This window comes from Somniosus microcephalus, chromosome 5 (assembly GCF_052327205.1).
Source record: "Somniosus microcephalus isolate GS21.2 chromosome 5, FLI_Smic_1.0, whole genome shotgun sequence".
NCBI classification, from domain to species: domain Eukaryota; kingdom Metazoa; phylum Chordata; class Chondrichthyes; order Squaliformes; family Somniosidae; genus Somniosus; species Somniosus microcephalus.
The window spans coordinates 107,090,381-107,110,712 of NC_140991.1; the positions used below are offsets into that span (position 1 = coordinate 107,090,381).

A 20,332-nucleotide genomic window follows, 5' to 3' on the forward strand; every position below is an offset into this window, starting at 1 on the left:
TTTGTTTAGATTTAAGACCCTAGTTTCAGATTTAACTAAATCACTTTCAAACTCAATATAAAATTCCATCATATTATGGTCACTCTTCCCGAGAGGCCCCTTTACTACAAGGTTATTAATTAATCCTTTCTCATTGCACAAAACTAGATCTAAAACAGCCTGTTCCCTAGTTGGTTCCTCAACATGCTGATCCAGAAAACTATCTTGCATGCATTCCATGAATTCGTCCTCCACACTATTACTGCAAATTTGATTTGCCCAGTCTATATGTAGATTAAAGTCCCCCATGCTGCATTACCCTTATTAAATGAGCCTCTAATTTCCTGATTTATACTCTGTCCTACATTACAACTACTGTTTGGGGGCCGAAAACAACTCCCATCAATGTTTGCTGCCCCTTGCTGTTTCTTAGCTCCACCCAAACTGATTCTACTTCTTGATTTTTGGAGGGAAGATCCTTTCTCTCTACTGTCTTTACTTCATCCTTTATTATCAGGGCTACCCCTCCTCCTTTTCCATTTTGTCTATCTCTTCTAAAAGTTAAGAATCCTGGAATATTTCGTTCCCAACCTTGGCCACTTTGCAACTACATCTTTTTAATGGCTATTAGATCAAACTTATTAATTTCTAGCTGCACTATTAATTCATCTATTTTGTTGTGAATACTTCGCGCATTCAGATATTGTGCCTTTAACATTGACTTTTTTCTATTTTTCCCTGATGTCACCTTAGTCACTGATGCCCTATTACCTTTGTTACTCTCTCTGTCCCTTCCTGACCCACTCTGCTTATTTTTACCCAAAACATTTCCCTTGCTGCTTTTAAATTCAATCTTTCCTGAATCCTCCCACCCCTCCTCCATTAGTTTAAAGTCCTGTCTACTGCCCTAGTTCACCGATTTGCTGGGACACTAATTCCAGCCCGGTTTAAGTGGAGCCCATCCCAATGGATCAGCTCCCTCTTTCCCCAGTACTGGTGCCAGTGCCCCATGAACTGAAACCCCTTCCTCCCACACCACTCTTTGAGCCACCCATTTAAACCTCTAATCTGTTTGTCCCTATGCCAATTGGCATGTGGCTCAGGTAACCATCCAGAGATTATTACCTTTGAGGTTCTGCTTTTTAATTTGGACCCCAGCTCCTCAAACTCTCTCAGCAGAACCTCATTCCTAGCTCTAACTATTTTATTAGTTCCTACATGGACCACGAGAACTGAATGCTTCCCTTCCCACTCCAAGATCTTCTCCAGCCACGAGGAGATGCCTTTAACCCTGGCACCATGCAGGCAACACAGTCTTCGGTACTCCCTGTCGCGGCTACAGAGAACAATATCTATCCCCCTGACCATACTGTCGCCTACCACTACAACATTCCTTTTTACTCACCCCAGTTGAATGGCCTCCTGTACCATGGTGCCGTGGTCAGTTTGCCCATCCTCCCTGCAGTCCTTATTCTCATCCATACAGTCAGCAAGTACCTCGTACCTGTTGGACAAGGTCAAGGGCTGAGGCTCCTCCATCACTATATCCTGGGACCCCATACCTTTCTGACTCGCAGTCACACCCTCCTGCCCCTAACCATTGACTAACTCTAAAGTATTAATTAACCTAAGGAGTGTGACTGCCTCCTGGAACAGAGTGTCCAGGTAACTCTCCCCCTCCCTGATGCATCGCAATATCTGCAGCTCGGACTCCAGCTCAACAACTCTGAGCTGAAGTTCCTCGAGCTGCAGGCACTTACCGCAGATGTGGTTGCTCAGGATCTCGTTGGTCTCCACCAACTCCCACATGCTGCAGTTACGAGACACCACCTGCCCTGCAATCTCTATCTAACCTTATTTTATTTATATAATTAGTGACAGTTTTTATTCAAACAATTATTTTTGGTTTTAATTTTTAGTTTTAGTTAGTTAATTTAGTTGAAGTTTTTAACTCAATAAAGTTATAGTAGTTAATACTCTCCCAGTTTGGTATTTAACCCATTTACCTAACCTAGAGAGTAAAAGAGCTGTAATACTCACCAACCAATCACCAACCTGCTGTCCTGTGATGTCACTCCTTAATTTTTTTGTTGTTGTTTTGAATTTGAAAGTGCCGCCACTCCTCCTCTTGCTGCCGCTCAGGTCTGCTCTGCCCGAGGCCTTCTCTCCCGCTGTATTGGTGCCGCCGCTCCTCCTCTTGCTGCTGCTCAGGTCCACTGCCCGAGGCCTTCTCTCCCGCTGTATTGGTGCCGCCACTCCTCCTCTTGCTGCCGCTCAGGTCTGCTCTGCCCGAGGCCTTCTCTCCCGCTGTATTGGTGCCGCCGCTCCTCCTCTTGCTGCTGCTCAGGTCCACTGCCCGAGGCCTTCTCTCCCGCTGTATTGGTGCCGCCGCTTCTCCTCTTGCTGCCGCTCAGGTCCGCTCTGCCCGAGGCCTTCTCTCCCGCTGTATTGGTGCCGCTGCTCCTCCTCTTGCTGCTGCTCAGGTCCACTCTGCCCGAGGCCTTCTCTCCCGCTGTATTGCTGCCGCCGCTCTTCCTCTTGCTGCCGCTCAGGTCCGCTCAACTTTGGATTACCCCTTCAGCCTTTCAAGTACTTATATTTCCTCTCCCCGCCTCCCATACAAGAGAAGAAATTAAGCCCACATATCTGTTTATTTTCACGGGTCAGGGGTGTTCATAAAGTGTCAGATTTGTTTGTAGCAGTTGCTGGTTTCCTGGTACATATGGTTCAATGCTCTCTGAGCATGGGATTGGGACTGCAGCAGCACTAAAGTAGCCACTAGTTTGTAAACTCAAAGTCCCATGTTTATGTTAAAAGTTGATGCAGATTTCTGTACAGATCCAAAAAGTTAAATCAGAATACCAGTGTGATGCTTCATATACAGTGGCTCTGATATTTACAAGGAGAGTGTGAGCAAGGCCGGGGACGCGGCGGTCCTGCTGAACTTAACGGCAGGACCTCATTAACATTTTTTAAGCTCTGTTTTCCACCCAGCAGCTGGCCAAATGGGCAGACTGGCCAGCAGGCAGGAGGGAACACCAGCGGCAGGAGGCTGCAACCGGGGACACTTGGGGATGGTCCCCTGTGATCAGGAGGGGCGGGGGGTGGAGAGGGCTGCGATCGGGAAGTCGGGGGAAAGAGGCCCGCGGTTGGGAGGGCTGGGGGAAGGTCGGCAATCGAGGCTGGGCGTGGTGGGGCAGGGAGGCTGCCGATCAGGGCTGGGGGAGGCTGAATGCTTCCTTGAGGGGCCAGGTGGCGCACTCCTGCTATATTGACCTCCATATCTCTGTTGCTGGGTTCTTTTGTCATTTCAGTAGTTGCTAGGGTAAACTTCATGGGATGGACTTGTTACAGTTGTATCTGGCTGCACCCTATTATGCTGCCTGACAGAACAGAAAGAAAAATGCGAAAGCTAAGCAACTGAAACGATTGATTAACAGATTTTTCTCTGTCACAATCCCCTATCCTAAATAATTTGCTTATTTCAATAATATTCAATTGTCTAATCTCACACATTGACTTAGCGGCAGGAAATTACATTTCTCACCTAAAAGAACAATATATGACTTTTATACCTTATATGTTTTAATTTAGCTGTTATTCTGGCATTGGCTTGCCATTTGTATCAATTTTTTTGAGGTGGCTAATCTATCTCTATTCGCATCTCACGAGATATTATTGATATGGAAGTCTGTCCGCTGTGTTGTAGAATGAACAGATTTAAATCTCATTATCGATTGAGACAAATGAGATAGTGTAAAACGAAGCCTCCAGCCCTGGTCTTGTTGCACTGGATAGGACAGCATGCGTGAGTGTGACCTTTAGGTGGTACATAATCGTTCAGATGGGCGCCATCAAGTACAAGGGCCTTACAGCTTATTTTTCTCATCAGGTCCAATACAAATAAGTAAGATTATAAATAGATATATTTTTCTCTGTTCTCTAATGTTTGCATAAAATTGGTTTGAGTAGAAAGTAGATTTCCATGAATTTTTTCTAACACCGAACAGAAGAAAATATGTATCCAAGGAGTCAAAGGAAATAGGAAAGTGCAGGCCCTCAGAAAGGACCACTATGGATTATGTGATCAGTCCCGAAGTTCAATGCAAACACAGTAACCATTTTCAGGTCAGAGATAGTCATTCAAAGCACACAACAACAACAACATCAACTTGTATTTATATAGCGCCTTTAATGTAGTAAAACGTCCCAAGATGCTGCACCGGAGTATTTTAAGACAAAAATTTGACACCAAGCCATATCAGGAGAAATTAGGGCAGGTGACCAAAAGCTTGGTCAAAGAGATAGGTTTTAAGGAACGTCTTAAAGGAGGAAAGAGAGGTAGCGAGGTGGAGAAGTTTAGGCAGGGAATTCCAGAGCTTAGGGCCTAGGCAACAGAAGGCATGACCACCAATGGTTGAGCGATTATAATCAGGGATGTTCAAGAGGGCAGAATTAGAGGAGCACAGATATCTCGGGGGGGTTGTGGGGCTGAAGAAGATTACAGAGATAGGAAGGGGCGAGGCCATGGAAAGATTTGAAAACAAGGATGAGAATTTTGAAATCGAGGTGTTGCTTAACTGGGAGCCAATTTGGTCAGCGAGCACAGGGGTGATGGGCAAATGGGACTTGGTGCGAGTTAGGACAAGGGCAGCTGCTTTTTGGATGACCTCACATTTACATAGGGTAGAATATGGGAGGCCAGCCAGGAGTGTGTTGGAATAGCCAAGTCTAGAAGTAACAAAGGCATGGATGAGGTTTGCAGCAGCGGATGAGGTGAGGCAAGGGCGGAGACAGTCGATGTTACGGAGGTGGAAGTAGGCAGTCTTTGTTATGCTGTAGATATGTGGTCGGAAACTCATTTCAGGGTCAAATATGACACCAAGGTTGCGAACAGTGTGGTTCAGCCTCAGACAGCTGTTAGGGAGAGGGATGGAGTCAGCGGCTAGGGAATGGAGTTTGTGGCGGGGACTGAAAATAATGGCTTTGGTATTCCCAACATTTAATTGGAGAAGATGTTTGCTCATCCAGAACTGTATGTCGGACAAGCAGTCTGACAATTTTGACACCGTGGAGTGGATGAGAGAAGAGGTAGTGAGGTAGAGCTGGGTGTCGTCAGCGTACATGTGGAAACTGATGCTGCGTTTTTGGATGATGTCACCAAGGGGTAGCATGTAGATGAGAAATGGGAGGAGGCCAAGGATAGATCCTTGGGGGTCACCAGAGTTAACGATGCGGGAGCGGGAAGAGAAGCCGTTGCAGGTGATTCTCTGGTTACTATTAGATAGATAAGAATGGAACCAGGTGAGTGCAGTCCCACCCAGCTGGACAAAAGTGGAGAGGCGTTGGAGAAGGATGGAGTGGCCAACAGTGTCAAAGGCTGCTGACAAGTCAAGAAGGATGAGGAGGGATTGTTTACCTTTGTCACAGTCACAAAGGATATCATTTGTGGCTTTGACGAGAGCCGTTTCCGTACTGTGGCAAAGGCGGATTCAAACATGGAGCATCTAGTGCTATTGAATGTGGCAAACCATTAAAGACATTGGTCCTGAATTTCCACAATGGTTGTCCAGATCTCCTGTTGTAACTTCGGAGGGAGATTAGCAGAATTCCTGGAGAAATGGTGTAAACAGTCATTTTCAGCCATTGATGTTACATATACATTTAAGATTATCAACAGTCCTGGATCCCAAGCGGTCTTGTGTAAAAATAACTTTTAACACCTGATTTATGACCATTGGCCTTAATACACACTAGGAGATGATTAATATGCTTACATTAATCCAGCAGTACGATTGAAACTCAAGATAAACTTTGAGCAGTTTCAACACAGTACGTTATATTTTCCAATTATCACTGATGGTACTGAACGAGCAGGAAATTGAGTGGAGAGCCCACTCCTTGGGTTTCTGCTCATACTCTGCCATGAAAATACCCAAGCGTCACCTTGGCTCAATGATAGCATTCACCTGAATTTGATGGTCATGGTGACAGGACCCCTTCCCAGACCTGAACACACAATCTAGGCTGTCACTTCAATAGGGTATTGAGGGAGTGCTGCAGTGTTTGGAATTATCAATCATATGGCCAGTATGCATCACTTAGACATGACATTCAAATGCCAGATATCTCATCTCATTTCTCCAAGAGGTAGCTTAACTACAGCCTAATCTTCAGACCCCGAGGCCAGGGGTATTATCATTACATCTGAGCTCAACAGCTTCATATTTTAACCACCAGTAAAACACATGCTTCAATCAATGACGCTGGCTAAGTATATGAATGAAAGCTTGTTGCTGCATTGCTTTCCTCCAGCATTAAGTGCTGATTATTAATTCCAGTGGGGAAATCATGGCAGGTTGTAACATTGGATACTAGTCATATTTAGTTTTGTTACAGGGAAACGATTGGGTAAACTCCAGATTGCACAAAGCAATTAGAGCTTTTTTTCCAACTGAAATCCAAATGTTTTTCTGTTGCCAGTTCAGTTCTTTGAAACTTATTATTATTTCTTTAATTAGAAATTTGTCAATGCAAGAAAACGTATTCTGCTTTGTGCTGATTTTACAGCCAAGTATAGAATACACTAAAACATTTTTTTTGACTTTTCTTAGTCACACCAACAAAACCAATTAAAACTGAGCAATCAGAACATACTTGTACTACAGTTGAATTGTTCTTCCTAAAGTTACCTTCACTTGCCTTATTTTCAATAAATGGGTTCATTGTTAGGGTTTGCCACTAAGGGCTGGATTTTGTGGGGGTCAGTGGGCATGATTGGTGGCGGGTCGGGAGGGAAAGTTTTTTTCCTCAGCGGGTCAGGTCCCTGCTGTGAACCCGCCACCACGCACCTTTCCCCGATGTCGGGTCTGTCAGTGCTGAACAGACCCAACACGCAGCGGCAGGTTCACAGCAGTGGCCCCAATTCAGGTAATTAGTGGCTTGTTTAGAGCAACTTGAAAATGAATTTCAGCTCATCTTCTGCATTTGACAGCTCGCCACGGGGTCCACCCTAGTTGTGGACCACGTCTGTCAAGCTGAGGTGGGAGTTCAGTGGCCGTTGAATCAGTTATTGAGTTGACAGCTTGAAATATAAAGTTAAAGTTCGCATCATACAGAGATATCTTCCCTCAGCCATAAGCTCTCTCACTGCATTTCCACAACACATTCACCATGCTGCAAGTCTTTGCACATGTCTCCATCCAGTCTGACTTCATTATCTCTCTCACCATTGACAGATCGCTTCTGTCCTCTCTACTTCACCGACCATCTATTCCATCAGCGTGGATGCCCTTTATACTCTGTTACCTTGGTCCTCAGAATCCCACCACGATCAGCCCCAACACCAGCAGCACCAGGCACACCAGCACCAACCTTCTCCGCACTGATGATGCACAGGACAGAGGGCATCAGCACCCGACCATATTGCTGCCCTGAAAGCCAGGGATGGCCTCACCATAGCCAGATTTACTTCACTTGACCCTGTACACCCTGGCTGCCACATGATGCACCAGGTTGGCACCACACCAACACCATAAAGCATCCCTACAATGCCCAAGCCATTCCTTTCACACTCATCACTATTCACTGCAACTCACTAAGCCACTTCCAAAGGTGCACACAAATCTGTCCAAGAATGCAAAGTGTTGAAAATAAAGGTTTCAATGTTTGACACCACATTAACAGAAACTTTACATGAACATTGAACACCCAAGTGCCTACCCTTGTGTGTTGTTAGTTGGTATGATTGCACTAGGATGAGGGTGAGTGTGAGGGGTGGTTAGTGAGATGGGGATGTGATAATGTAGATAGAGAGGGATGGGTGGAGGTGCAAGGTAAGTTGGTGCAAGTAAGGATGTGCAGGAGTATGGTAGGGAAGGCAGAGTGATGGGGATGTGATGAGAGGCACAGCAGGATGAAGTTGAGTGTAGCTTTGTACTAACGTTTTGTGATCTACAGAGATCATTGAAACGTTTGCAGCACTCCAGCCAGGTCCACCTGACCACATCCCTGCTTGTGTCCTCCTGAGCAATGTGCAGCCAGGCTGTGTTGATCTCCTGGGGAGGTCTCTTCAGCCCATGGGAAGGGAAGAGGACCTCTCTGTGTGCTGTGACTCCCTCCATAAGCATATGGTGGGAGTCATGGTAGAGCCTGGGTGCAGCTGTGCACCTCTGTGCAGTGATTGTTAGTGTTTGCAGCACCTCAATGCTGTAGAACGCTGACCGCACAAATGTCAAAATCAATTTGTGCATGGTCCCTTTAAGGAAACTGGCTGATGATGCATCATCAAATGACATCACCAGACCCGCTTCCTCTAATTGGCTGGCAAACACGCTGGGCGGGCTTAACAAGCCCAATCAGGGGAAATTCATTTCAGAGGCCGAGATGGAGACAGCAGTGGGGTGGGGACCCGCCACCGACGTTGCCTGCCACGTTCCCGCCGAGGTCCATAAAATCACGGCCTATGTTTCAATTGAGGACCATTCCCATATACTTCTCAAGCAACTATGTCTTTTTTTTTCACTTGCACATATTTTAACATCTTTTTCTTGTCCTGTCCCTGCCTCTCACCCTCTTGTATCTGAATCTTAGCCCCTACAACATCTCAAAGTTGGTGGACTATGAATTGAGACCAAGAGGCACCAGGAGCAGCAGGTCTTGTGAGAGGGAGGTAGGCTACAAGTGGCCAGTGAACAGCTACAAGATTATATCATGGTTGTGGTCTCTAGAACATTGAGGAGCCGCAGCCCTTGCTCTTGTCCAACAGTTTCGAGGCTCTTACTCCCTGTGAGGACAGGAACAGGAACTGCAGGGAGGATGAGCAACCTGGCCACAGCACCGTGGAACGAGGGGCCATTCAAGTGGGGGGAGTAAAAAGAAATGTTGTAGGGTAGGGGATAGTATTATTAGGGGGATAGATAGTGTTCTTTGCAGCCGAGAGCGAGAGTCCCGAAGGCTGTGTTGCCTGCCCAGTGCCAGGGTTAAGGACATCTCCTCTGGGCTGGAGAGAAACTTGGAGTGGGAGGGGGAGGATCCAGTTGCCATGGTCCATATTGGTACCAACGACATACATAGGACAAGGAAAGAAGTTCTGCTGAGGGAGTATGAGCAGCTAGGGGCCAAATTAAAAAGCAGAACCACAAGGATAATAATCTCTGAATTACTACCAGAGCCACGAGCAAATTTGGCTAGGGTAAATAAAATCAGAGAGTTAAATGCATGGCTCAAAGACTGGTGTGGGAGAAATGGGTTTTGCTTCTTGGGACACTGGCACCAGTACTGGGATGGGAGAGAGCTGTTCCATTGGGACGGACTTCACTTGACCAGTGCTGGGACTAGAATCCTGGCAAATCGAATAACTAGGGCTGTAGAGAGGGCTTTAAACTAATTAGTGGGGGGGAGGTTTCAAAAGAGCGAAAAATAAAAATGTCAGCGGAGAAGGCAATAGAGCAAGGTAGCAGTGGGGGAATTAAAAACTTGAGTGTGTCAGGAAAGGACAGAATGTATAAAGATAAAGGTAGAGTAGTAAAGGGGGTAAAAGCAGGAATAAATTGTCAAAAAACATATTTAAAAGTTGTTTATCTGAATGCACGCAGCATTCGTAACAAAATAGACGAGTTGACGGTACAAATAACTACACATGAGTATGATCTGGTGGCCATTACAGAAACATGGCTGCAAGGTGACCATGACTGGGAACTAAACATCCAGGGGTATTTGACAATTAGGAAGGACAGACAGGAAGGAAAGGGAGGTGGGGTGGCTATGTTAATAAAGGATGGAATCACTGCAATAGTGAGAAATGATATTGGATCAAAGGATCAGGATAGTGAAACAGTTTGGGTGGAGGTAAGGAATAATAAGGGGAAAAAGTCACTCGTGGGCTTAGTCTATAGGCCTCCTAACAGTTGCAACTCTGTTGGTCGGAGTATAAATCAGGAAATAGTTGGGGCTTGTAATAAGGGAACAGCTATAATCATGGGGAATTTTAACTTTCATATTGACTGGACAAATCAAATTGGGCAGGGCAGCCTTGAGGAAGAGTTCATAGAGTGCATCAGGGACGGGTTCCTGGAGCAGTATGTAACTGAACCAACCAGGGGACAGGCAATCTTAGATCTGGTCCTGTGTAATGAGACAGGATTAATAAAAGATGTCCTAGTAAAGGATCCCCTTGGAATGAGTGACCATAACATGGTTGAATTCCAAATTCAGTTGGAGGGTGAGAGAGTTGGATCTCAAACCAGCGTACTAAGCTTAAATAAAGGAGACTATGAAGGTATGAGAGCAGAGTTGACTAAAGTGGACTGGGAAAATAGATTAAAGTGTAAGACAGTACATGAGCAGTGGTGTACATTCAAGGAGATATTTCACAACTTTGAAGAAAAATATATTCCAGTGAGGAAAAAGGGGCATAAAAGAAAAGACAGCCATCCGTGGCTAAGTAAAGTAATAAAGGATAGTATCCAACCAAAAACAAGGGCATATAAAGTAGCCAAATCTAGTGGGAGGATAGAAGATTGGGAAGCATTTAAAAGCCAGCAAAGAATAACTAAAAGATTAATTAAGAAAGGGAAGATAGATTATGAAAGTAAACTAGCAAAAAAAATAAAAACAGATAGCAAGAGTTTCTACAGTTATATAAAAAGAAAAAGGGTGGCTAAAGTTGGTCCCTTAGAGGACGAGACCGGGAAATTAGTGATGGGGAACATGGAGATGGCAAAAATGCTGAACAAATATTTTGTATCAGTCTTTACAGTAGAGGACACTAAAAATATCCCAACACTGGACAAACAGGGGGCTATAGGGGGGAGGAGCTAAACACGATTAAAATCACTAAGGAGGTGGTACTCGGTAAGATAATGGGACTAAAGGCGGATATATCCCCTGGACCTGATGGCTTACATCCTAGGGTCTTGAGAGAGGTAGCGGTAGGGATTGTGGATGCATTGGTGGTAATTTTCCAAAACTCCCTGGATTCAGGAAAGGTCCCAGCAGATTGGAAAACTGCTAATGTAACACCCTTATTTAAAAAGGGAGGCAGACAAAAGGCTGGAAACTATAGACCAGTTAGCCTAACATCTGTGGTTGGTAAAATGTTGGAGTCCATTATTAAGGAAGCAGTAACAGGACATTTGGATAAGCATAATTTAATCGGACAGAGTCAGCATGGTTTTACGAAGGGGAAGTCATGTTTGACAAATTTGCTCGAATTCTTTGAGGACGTAACAAACAGGGTGGATAAAGGGGAACCAGTGGATGTGGTGTATTTGGACTTCCAAAAGGCATTTGACAAGGTGCCACACAAAAGATTACTGCACAAGATAAAAAATCACGGGATTGGGGGCAATATACTGGCATGGGTGGAAGATTGGCTATCTAACAGAAAACAGAGAGTTGGGATAAATGGTTCATTCTCGGGTTGGCAATCAGTAACTAGTGGTGTTCCGCAGGGGTCAGTGCTGGGACCCCAACTCTTTACAATCTATATTAACGATTTGGAGGAAGGGACCGAGTGCAACGTATCCAAGTTTGCCGACGATACAAAAATGGGAGGGAAAGCAGTGAGTGAGGAGGACATAAAAAACCTGCAAAAGGACATAGACAGGCTAAGTGAGTGGGCAAAAATTTGGCAGATAGAATATAATGTTGGAAAGTGTGAGGTTATGCACTTTGGCAGAAAAAATCAAAGAGCAAGTTATTATCTAAATGGAGAGAAACTGCAAAGTGCTACAGTACAAAGGGATCTGGGGGTCCTGGTGCATGAAACACAGAAGGTTAGTATGCAGGTACAGCAGGTGATCAGGAAGGCCAATGGAATCTTGGCTTTTATTGCAAGGGGGATGGAGTATAAAAGCAGGGAAATCATGCTGCAGTTATACAGGGTACTGGTGAGGCCACACCTGGAATACTGCGTACAGTTTTGGTTTCCATATTTAAGAAAAGATATACTTGCTCTTGAGGCAGTTCAGAGAAGGTTCACTCGGTTGATTCCGGAGATGAGGGGGTTGACTTATGAGGAAAGGTTGAGTAGGTTGTGAGGGGGCTTGATCGGGTGGATGCGGTGAGGATGTTTCCACTGATGGGTGAGACTAGAACTAGGAGGCATAATCTTAGAATAAGGGGCTGCTCTTTCAAAACTGAGATGAGGCAAAACTTCTTCACTCAGAGGGTAGTAAATCTATGGAATTTGCTACCTCAGAAAGTTGTGGAAGCTGCGACATTAAATAAATTTAAAACGGAGACAGACAGTTTCCTAGCTGATAATGGAATAAGGGGTTACGGGGAGAGGGCAGGGAAGTGGACGTGAGTCTAAGTTTGGATCAGCCATGATCCTATTGAATGGCGGAGCAGGCCCGAGGGGCCGTATGGCCTACTCCTGCTCCTACTTCTTATGTTCTTATGAGATATTACCAATGGCATCAGACAGATTGCAACCAAAGGATCCCAAACTCTGCTTTGCTTAGAGAAAATTAGGTCCTCAGGAATGATAACAGGACAGCAAGCGCACTTGAGGGTTCAAAATTATTTTGCCAGTGACAATGATCAATAGGGAAGAAAAGAAAAATGAACAAACTTGCATTTATACAGTGACTTTCATGACCTCAGGATGTTCCAAAACAATTCACAGCCAATGAAATACTTTTTGAAGTGCAGTCACTGTTGTAATGTAGTCAAACATGCCGCCAATTTTCACACAGCAAGGTTCCAAAAACAGCAATGAGATAAAATGACCTTTTTTTGTGATGTTGGTAGAGGGATAACTATTGGCCAGGACTCTATGAGAATTCTCTTGCTCTTCTTCAAGTAGTGCCATGGAAGCTTTTAACATAAACCTGCGAGGGCAGACTAGGCATCGGTTGATGGTCTCCTTTGAGAGGTGGCACCTCTGACAGTGCAGCACTCCCTCAGTACTGCACCAAAATATCGAGCTGGATTGTACTGGGGCTTGAACCCACAACCATTTTTGACTCAGACAAGAGTGCTATTACTGATTCAAGTTTAACAACTCAACACATGGCTAAAGCAGTGCTGTCAGAAAGACAGATTCTATTTTATGGGGCAGTGGCATCAGTTCTGTGGAAAGTGGGAGTTATTCTGCAAGAGTGGACTACATCTGAACAGGAAGGAGCTAATGCATTGACAAAATGGATAAATAGGGAAGTGAAGAGTCATCTAAACTAGGAAGGAAGAACGACAGGGACAATAAAATAAATCAAAGAGCAAGATGGGAAGGAAGAAAGATAAAGATAGAAATAAGAGGAGCTTAGCTTGCAGAATGAATAATGGAAGTGGAAGGAGAAAATCAAATTGACCAGTTATAAGCAGGAAAAAGACTGAAGTAAAAGAATAAGGTATTAACTTGGATTAAAAAAAATCAAGGGAAAATATTACCTGTGAACAATAAAGAAAGTGCCTGTATTACACTGCTCAGCATGGGGTTATTAAAGGCCATTGTAGTGCTATCAGAAGCATGGCTGCAAGTTGGGCAGGAGTGGAAAATTAAAAAAACGAATCAGATTTTAATAAATGTAAGAAGTCACACAACACCAGGTTATAGTCCAACAGTTTTATTTGAAATCACAAGCTTTCGGAGCACTGCTCCTTCGTCAGGTGAAGTGGAGAGATGCATAAAGACACAGCTTATATAGTCAGAGAATAATGTCAGATGTTTACAGGTAATCTTTCTAACTGCCATTTATCACACCTCGGCAGAGAGATAATCACAGCAATCAAAGGTGTGAATGGTTTTCAAACAGGAAAGTCAGGAAAACATTACATCAAAGAAAAATGAGGTGGGGTCACAAGGGGTCAAATGTTGCAGATACTGGGGTCTGTATGAAAAACAAAAAACAGACAAAAAAACATTTTTTTTGCTGGAAATCACAGCACGTCCGGCCGCATCTGTGTAGAGAGAACAAGCCAACAATGACTCGAGTCTGGTGGGGTTACATGTAGCGTGACATGAACCCAAGATCCCGGTTGAGGCCGTCCTCATAAGTGCGGAACTTGGCTATCAGTTTCTGCTCTACGATTTTGCGTTGTCATGTGTCTCGAAGGCCGCCTTAGAGAATGCTTACCCGAAGATCAGAGGCTGAATGTCCTTGACTGCTGAAGTGTTCCCCGACTGAGAGGGAACACTCCTGCCTGGTGATTGTTGCGCGGTGTCCGTTCATCCGTTGTCGCAGTGTCTGCATGGTCTCGCCGATGTACCATGCTCCGGGGCATCCTTTCCTGCAACGTATGAGGTAGACAATGTTGGCTGAGTCACATGAGTATGTACCATGTACCTGGTGGGTGGTGTCCTCACTTGTGACGATGGTATCTGTGTTGATGATCTGGCATGTCTTGCAGAGGTTGCCGTGGCAGGGTTGTGTGGTGTCGTGGTCGCTGTTCTCCTGAAAGCTGGGTAATTTACTGCGACAATGGATGAACGGACACCGCGCAACAATCACCAGGCAGGAGTGTTCCCTCCCAGTCGGGGAACACTTCAGCAGTCAAGGACATTCAGCCCCCGATCTTCGGGTAAGCATTCTCCAAGGTGGCCTTCGAGACACACGACAATGCAAAATCGTAGAGCAGAAACTGATAGCCAAGTTCCGCACTCATGAGGACGGCCTCAACCGGGATCTTGGGTTCATGTCACGCTACATGTAAACCCACCAGACTCGAGTCATCGTTGGCTTGTTCTCTCTACACAGATGCGGCCGGACCTGCTGTGATTTCCAGCAAAAAAAATGTTTTTTGTCTGTTTTTTGTTTTTCATACAGACCCCAGCATCTGCAACATTTGACCCCTTGCGACCCCACCTCATTGTTCTTTGATGTAATGTTTTCCTGACTTTCCTGTTTGGACACCATTCACACCTTTGATTGCTGTGATTATCTCTCTGCCGAGGTGTGATAAATGGCAGTTAGAAAGATTACCTGTAATCATCTGGCATTATTCTCTGACTATATAAGCTGTGTCTTTATTCATCTCTCCACTTCACCTGACGAAGGAACAGCACTCTGAAAGCTTGTGATTTCAAATAAAACTGTTGGACTATAACCTGGTGTTGTGTGACTTCTTACATTTGTCCACCCCAGTCCAACACTGGCATCTCCACACCACAGATTTTAATAGTTTTAGGAGGGGCAGAATAACTAAGAAAGGAGGAGGAGTGGACAGAGAGCAGGAGATACTTTTTACACAGCAATTTGTCAGGCTGTGGAATGCACTACCAGAGTTAATGATTGAAGCAAAGACCATCTCAACATTTAAGAATAGTTTAGCTAGGTGGTTGATGGAAAGGCGGATGAAATATCCTCCCCCACCAAGGCCCACAGGCAATCCCATGGAAGGCTGGGACCTGGTGTATCAAGGATCCAGCCTAAGTCCTGGCCCTTCCAGCACACTCCAACTGAAGTTACAGAAGAAGTGCAACGGAAAGGCTTTTGGATTGTTGGCCCCAAAGGGTCCCGGTAACCATGATGAATGTAGAATTTAGTTGGTCCTGATGTTGGTTGGCATTGACTTATTTAAAAAGCAGAAGGTGGGGCCCACTCAGGCTTGGGGACAGTTCTTGCATGTTGCTGAAGTCTCTTACCTCATGAAGCAGGCAGTCCAAATACATCTGTCTCTCTCAGCCTGTTGGGGGTAATTTTAACCTCCCAAGAACGGGTGCTTTTGGGTTGGGTGAGAAGATAAAATTTGAAAAATTTCAAACATGCCCCTAACCTGTCTGGAACCTGCCCACTTTCGGTTTTAATGGAAATGTGATGGGGGGCGGGCAACTGATCTGCTCTCAGTAAAAGCTTTTAAGGAGGCTCCGGTCCTCCATTTTTACAGAGGTTTTATTTTTAACCCATTTTGGCTGGGTTTCTTGAGATGAAGTCCCAGGTAAAAGGAGGTGAGAAGAGCCAGATCCATAAAGTTAGTGCATTTACAGCATTGCTTGTGGGCTAGGAGGAGCAGGAGTGTTTCCCCCTCCCCCCAGCCCTACAAGCTTACCTGCTTCCAGCTCCACGATTGCCATCTGCCCCCCATCAACCTCTCCTCACCTCAACACTCTCCCGCTCCCCCCACCCTTACGATCTGCCCCCCAACCATGATCTCTTCCCCACCACCCCCCCCCACCCCGTGATCTCTACCCTTAGCCGACTGCCATCTCTCCCTTCTTCTCTACCTGTCCTGTACTCACTGTTCCTCGGCTGTGGCCTGGTGCCGCTGGCTTTCCCACCCGACAGGCAGCAAGCCTGTCAATCAGGCTGGCTGTTGGTGGGAAACCTGCAGAAATGTTAAAAAACATTGGAAGGAATTTGAACCTAAAAAAAACAGGTGGATTGGGGTTAGTGCGAAGTTAAATTGTTAAAAATCGGAATCCCGACCTGAACCCAGCTCCAAGCCGCCCACTTCTGGTTTTAACGGAGGAGGGACAGAGAGCAGGCAGCCAATCCGCTGCCAGGAGGCGGGTCACCTATTTAAATATTATAATCAGGCTGGAAGACTCTGCTTTAACCTCCATTTTGAATTTAACTTTAGCTGGTCGGGTTTTGCACGCCTCGTGAGACCTGCCAGCTAATAGGTGCCTTTACACTTACCTCCTGGATCTAGGGTCCCTGCCTAACCCACGTCCCGCAATGGGAAACCTCTCCACAAGGCCTTCGATCCCCTCACATGAGGCTGCCCCCTCCCACGCCTTCGATTTCACCCCCGCTCCCCCCCCCCCCCCGCAACCAGCTCAGACTTTCGACCACCCCACGAGGCCTCACCCCCCACCCCATTGCTCCTCCGGTCTCCCCCGTGCTGCTCCCAGAACTCCATGTTTCCTGCCGTCTACTGGTCCTCCACACTGTACGGGTGGGAAATGGGAAAATCCCAGCCTTAATTATTGCCAAACAATCTCTCTGGCACTGAAAATTAATGTTTACAAGTGTGGAGTTTCATTCCTTCAGATTTTAATTATTGTTGGAGATTTGAAAAATTAAAAATAATTATTTTTTTAAACATTTTTTCTGTATCTTTTATCTCTCTCTTAATCCCATCTTTCTTTCCCTCTCTTTATTTCGCTTTCTGTACATGATTTGGCATTGAATTCAATATTCTAACTTGCACTTCCTGGTTCAGACTCTGTGCGCCTCATTAAGGATTCTTCAATTTGATTGGTTAAGGAGACACACCATTGCTTGCCCTGTTCACACAGGTCCCAGATTCCCTGTAGAGGGCGCCGCGTTGTTTTGGATCTCTAATCACTGCAAGTTCCAGTGCAAAAGTCCATAGAAAGTCTGTAGGCAACTGTAAGTGTAATGAATGGCTGGTGCGTTCATTCACCGCTGACTGCAAAATCTGGGCCAATATGTAACAAAATGGCAGAACTATGGGTTAGCACATGTGGAGTGCTGCATATGAAACTGAGATACTTCATCAAAGTATGCAGTTTACCAAACATAAACTGAACTAAGGCCTGATGAGATGGACCTGAGAATGTACAATGTTTACGTCGTGCACAGCAGTAAGTTTTAAATTTGTGTCCTGGTCTATTCTCAAGGTGCCTTTACACTGTATGGTTAGTGCTCCTTTGACTATCGAGTTGTCTGTAACTACATTTTGTTACAAGCTGATTAAGGTTTTCCTATTTTGTGCAAACTAAATACCTTTTGTTTATGTGTTTGCAGGGGCAGATGTTATCAACTTTGATGGCTACAGTCTATTGTCCTATAGGTTTAAAAATAAGAAAATGAAAACCTTAAAGGATATTATTTCACTGAAGTTTAAAACGTCTGAGAATGAAGGTGTTATATTCCATGGAGAAGGACAGCAAGGAGATTATGTAACGCTTGAAATCAAGAAAGCAAAGCTGGTTCTTCGTGTGAACCTAGGTAATTTACATTTCATCTGAATTTTCTCGCAATAGTTGATAGCACTGTAATATTTGCTTTAGTCTCTGTAATAGAAAACATTAGATAGCAAACGTTGATATTACATTATGTATAAATCACATCAAGCAATAGGTTTAATAAAATTACCTCATAAAGACCTTATAACTAGAGGAGAACCTTGAGGATGAACATCTTGCCTGAAAGTGAAGTACAACCATATTTGCTGGAGATTGAGGGGCCACTTTAGGCAACCCAAAGTTTTTAATTGTCACAAATTGTTCATTCATTTCTATCAGTAAACTAAATAATCAGATACATGTATGTAGAGTAAAAAAAAAAGGTGATTGTTAAGAGGTGAGGATGTCAGCTTGAAATGAGGGTGAGTTTGAAAGGTCTGCTCATGAATGATGTTACAATGGTGCCACTCTCAAACCTCTGGATGAAAGAGTTTGAGTCACAAGTCACTTTTCCCTCGATGTTATAGTTTAGCTGTTGTAATCCTCACAAACCTGGATAATTCAATGTTCTGTGACAGCCCCTAATTTTAGAGGGAGTGCAACGAAAGTTCACCAGACTGGTTCCTGGGATGGGGGGATTGTCCTATGAGGAGAGATTGAGTAGACTAGGCTTATATTCTCTGGAGTTTAGAAGAATGAGAGGTGATCTCATTGAAACATACAAAATTCTTACAGGGCTTGACAGGTTAGATGCAGGGAGGATGTTTCACCTGACTGGGGAGTCAAGAACCAGGGGTCATGGTCTCAGAATAAGGGGTCGGCCATTTAGGACTGAGATGAGGAGAAATTTCTTCACTCAGGGTGGTGAATCTTTGGAATTCTCTACCCCAGAGGGCTGCGGAGGCTCAGTCGTTGAGTATATTCAAGACAGAGATCGATAGATTTTTGAATATTAAGGGAATCAAGGGATATGGGGATAGTGCAGGAAAGTGGAGATGTGGTAGAAGATCAGCCATGATCTTACTGAATAGCGGAGCAGGCTCGAAGGGCCAAATGGCCTACTCCTGCTCCTATTTCTTATGTTCTTATGTATTCCAGCTGTAAAACTCCAGAATTGTGGGTGGAAACACAGCATAGCGATTGGCAGTGAGCTACAAAGCAGTGAATCAACTGAGCACCTCTGATGATGTTGTAAACTCTTGACAGTTTGTCTTCAAAGATTTATGAATAGCAGCAATAGTGGAAGACTGAGTTATTGTTCTGAACACATTCACAGTCATTTTTTGTTATTCGCATTATGCAGCCCATATTTTGAATGTTGAGTATCTTACTTTAAAATGGAATACAGTAGAAACAGTGTGAAGTAGCAAAAGGGTAATAAAGCTGTAATTACATTGAATCTGAAGGTAAGCTTGTAACTAATATTCATACAGCTGATGATTTGTTGGAGTGTCTTGTTGGTTTTATCAAACAATATCACCCAAGGCCTGAATCTCTTGTAGTGGCCAGCTCAGTGGTGAGAACACAAATGGTAATAACAGTTCGCAGCCAGTCCGGCACAATTATTCCGCATGGATATCAGATGAAAGGGAGGAATTCTCACTTCTGAATCTAATAGATGTTGCAATACCATCTATTAAAGGGCACAGAGGGATATTTAAATGCTATGGGTAGTAGGTGCAGCAAATAATGGGGGTTAAAAAGACAGTCAGTGAGTACAGACACAATTCATATCTTGTTATCATGCTGTATTGCTTGTTCCTCTAGGTGCTGTAAAGTAATTTACATAGTAAGGGAAAATGGGCAATAAACATACTTCATGAACAGTGTTGAAGTACCTAAGGATGACAACAGAAAATGCTGGAAACACTCAGCAGGTCAGGCAGCATCAAGGAGAGAGAATCAGAGTTAACGTTTCAGGTCGATGACCCTTCATCAGAACTGGAAAAGGCTAGAGAAGTAACAGATTTTTAAGCAATTGTGGGGCAGGGACAGGGAGGTGGGGAGGAAAGAACAAAGGGAAAGTCTGTGATAGGATGGAAGGCAGGAGAGATTAAAAGACAAAAGGGATGATGATACAAAACAAAAGGAGATGGTAATGGGACAAGTTAAGAAACAAAAGATGACTCTAGATGAGGTGCGAATGGCGATGGCAGAATCATCAACAGCTGCAATGTGAGAGAAAAAAATGGAAAAAAAATATAGGGGTCGAGGTTATAATCTGAAATTGTTGAACACGATGTTGAATCCAGAAGGCTGTAAAGTGCCTAATCGAAAGATGAGGTGCTGTTCCTCGAGCTTACATTGAGCTTCGTTGGAACAGTGTAAGAGGCCAGGGATGGAGAGATCGGAGTGGGAGTGGAGCGGAGAATTAAAGTGACAGGCGACCGGAAGCTCGGGGTCACACTTACAGACTGAACGGAGATGTTCCGCAAAGCGGTCACCCAATCTGCGTTTGGTCTCCCCAAAGTAGAGGAGACCGCATCATGAGCAGTGAATACAGCTAAGGATGACATTGAAGGAGACCCAAGAGTC

The 20,332-nt window shown here is 44.7% G+C and overlaps 1 protein-coding gene across 1 annotated transcript in view; it reads left to right on the forward strand.

Moving 5' to 3' along the window:
- Positions 1 to 20,332, forward strand: part of LOC147117257 (contactin-associated protein-like 2) — a 1,950,749-nt gene that overhangs the window by 308,425 nt on the left and 1,621,992 nt on the right. The window contains exon 4 of the mRNA XM_085988072.1: positions 17,637 to 17,840. Coding sequence (XP_085844198.1) covers positions 17,637 to 17,840 — 204 coding nt within the window. The remainder of the gene's footprint in view (positions 1 to 17,636; positions 17,841 to 20,332) is intronic.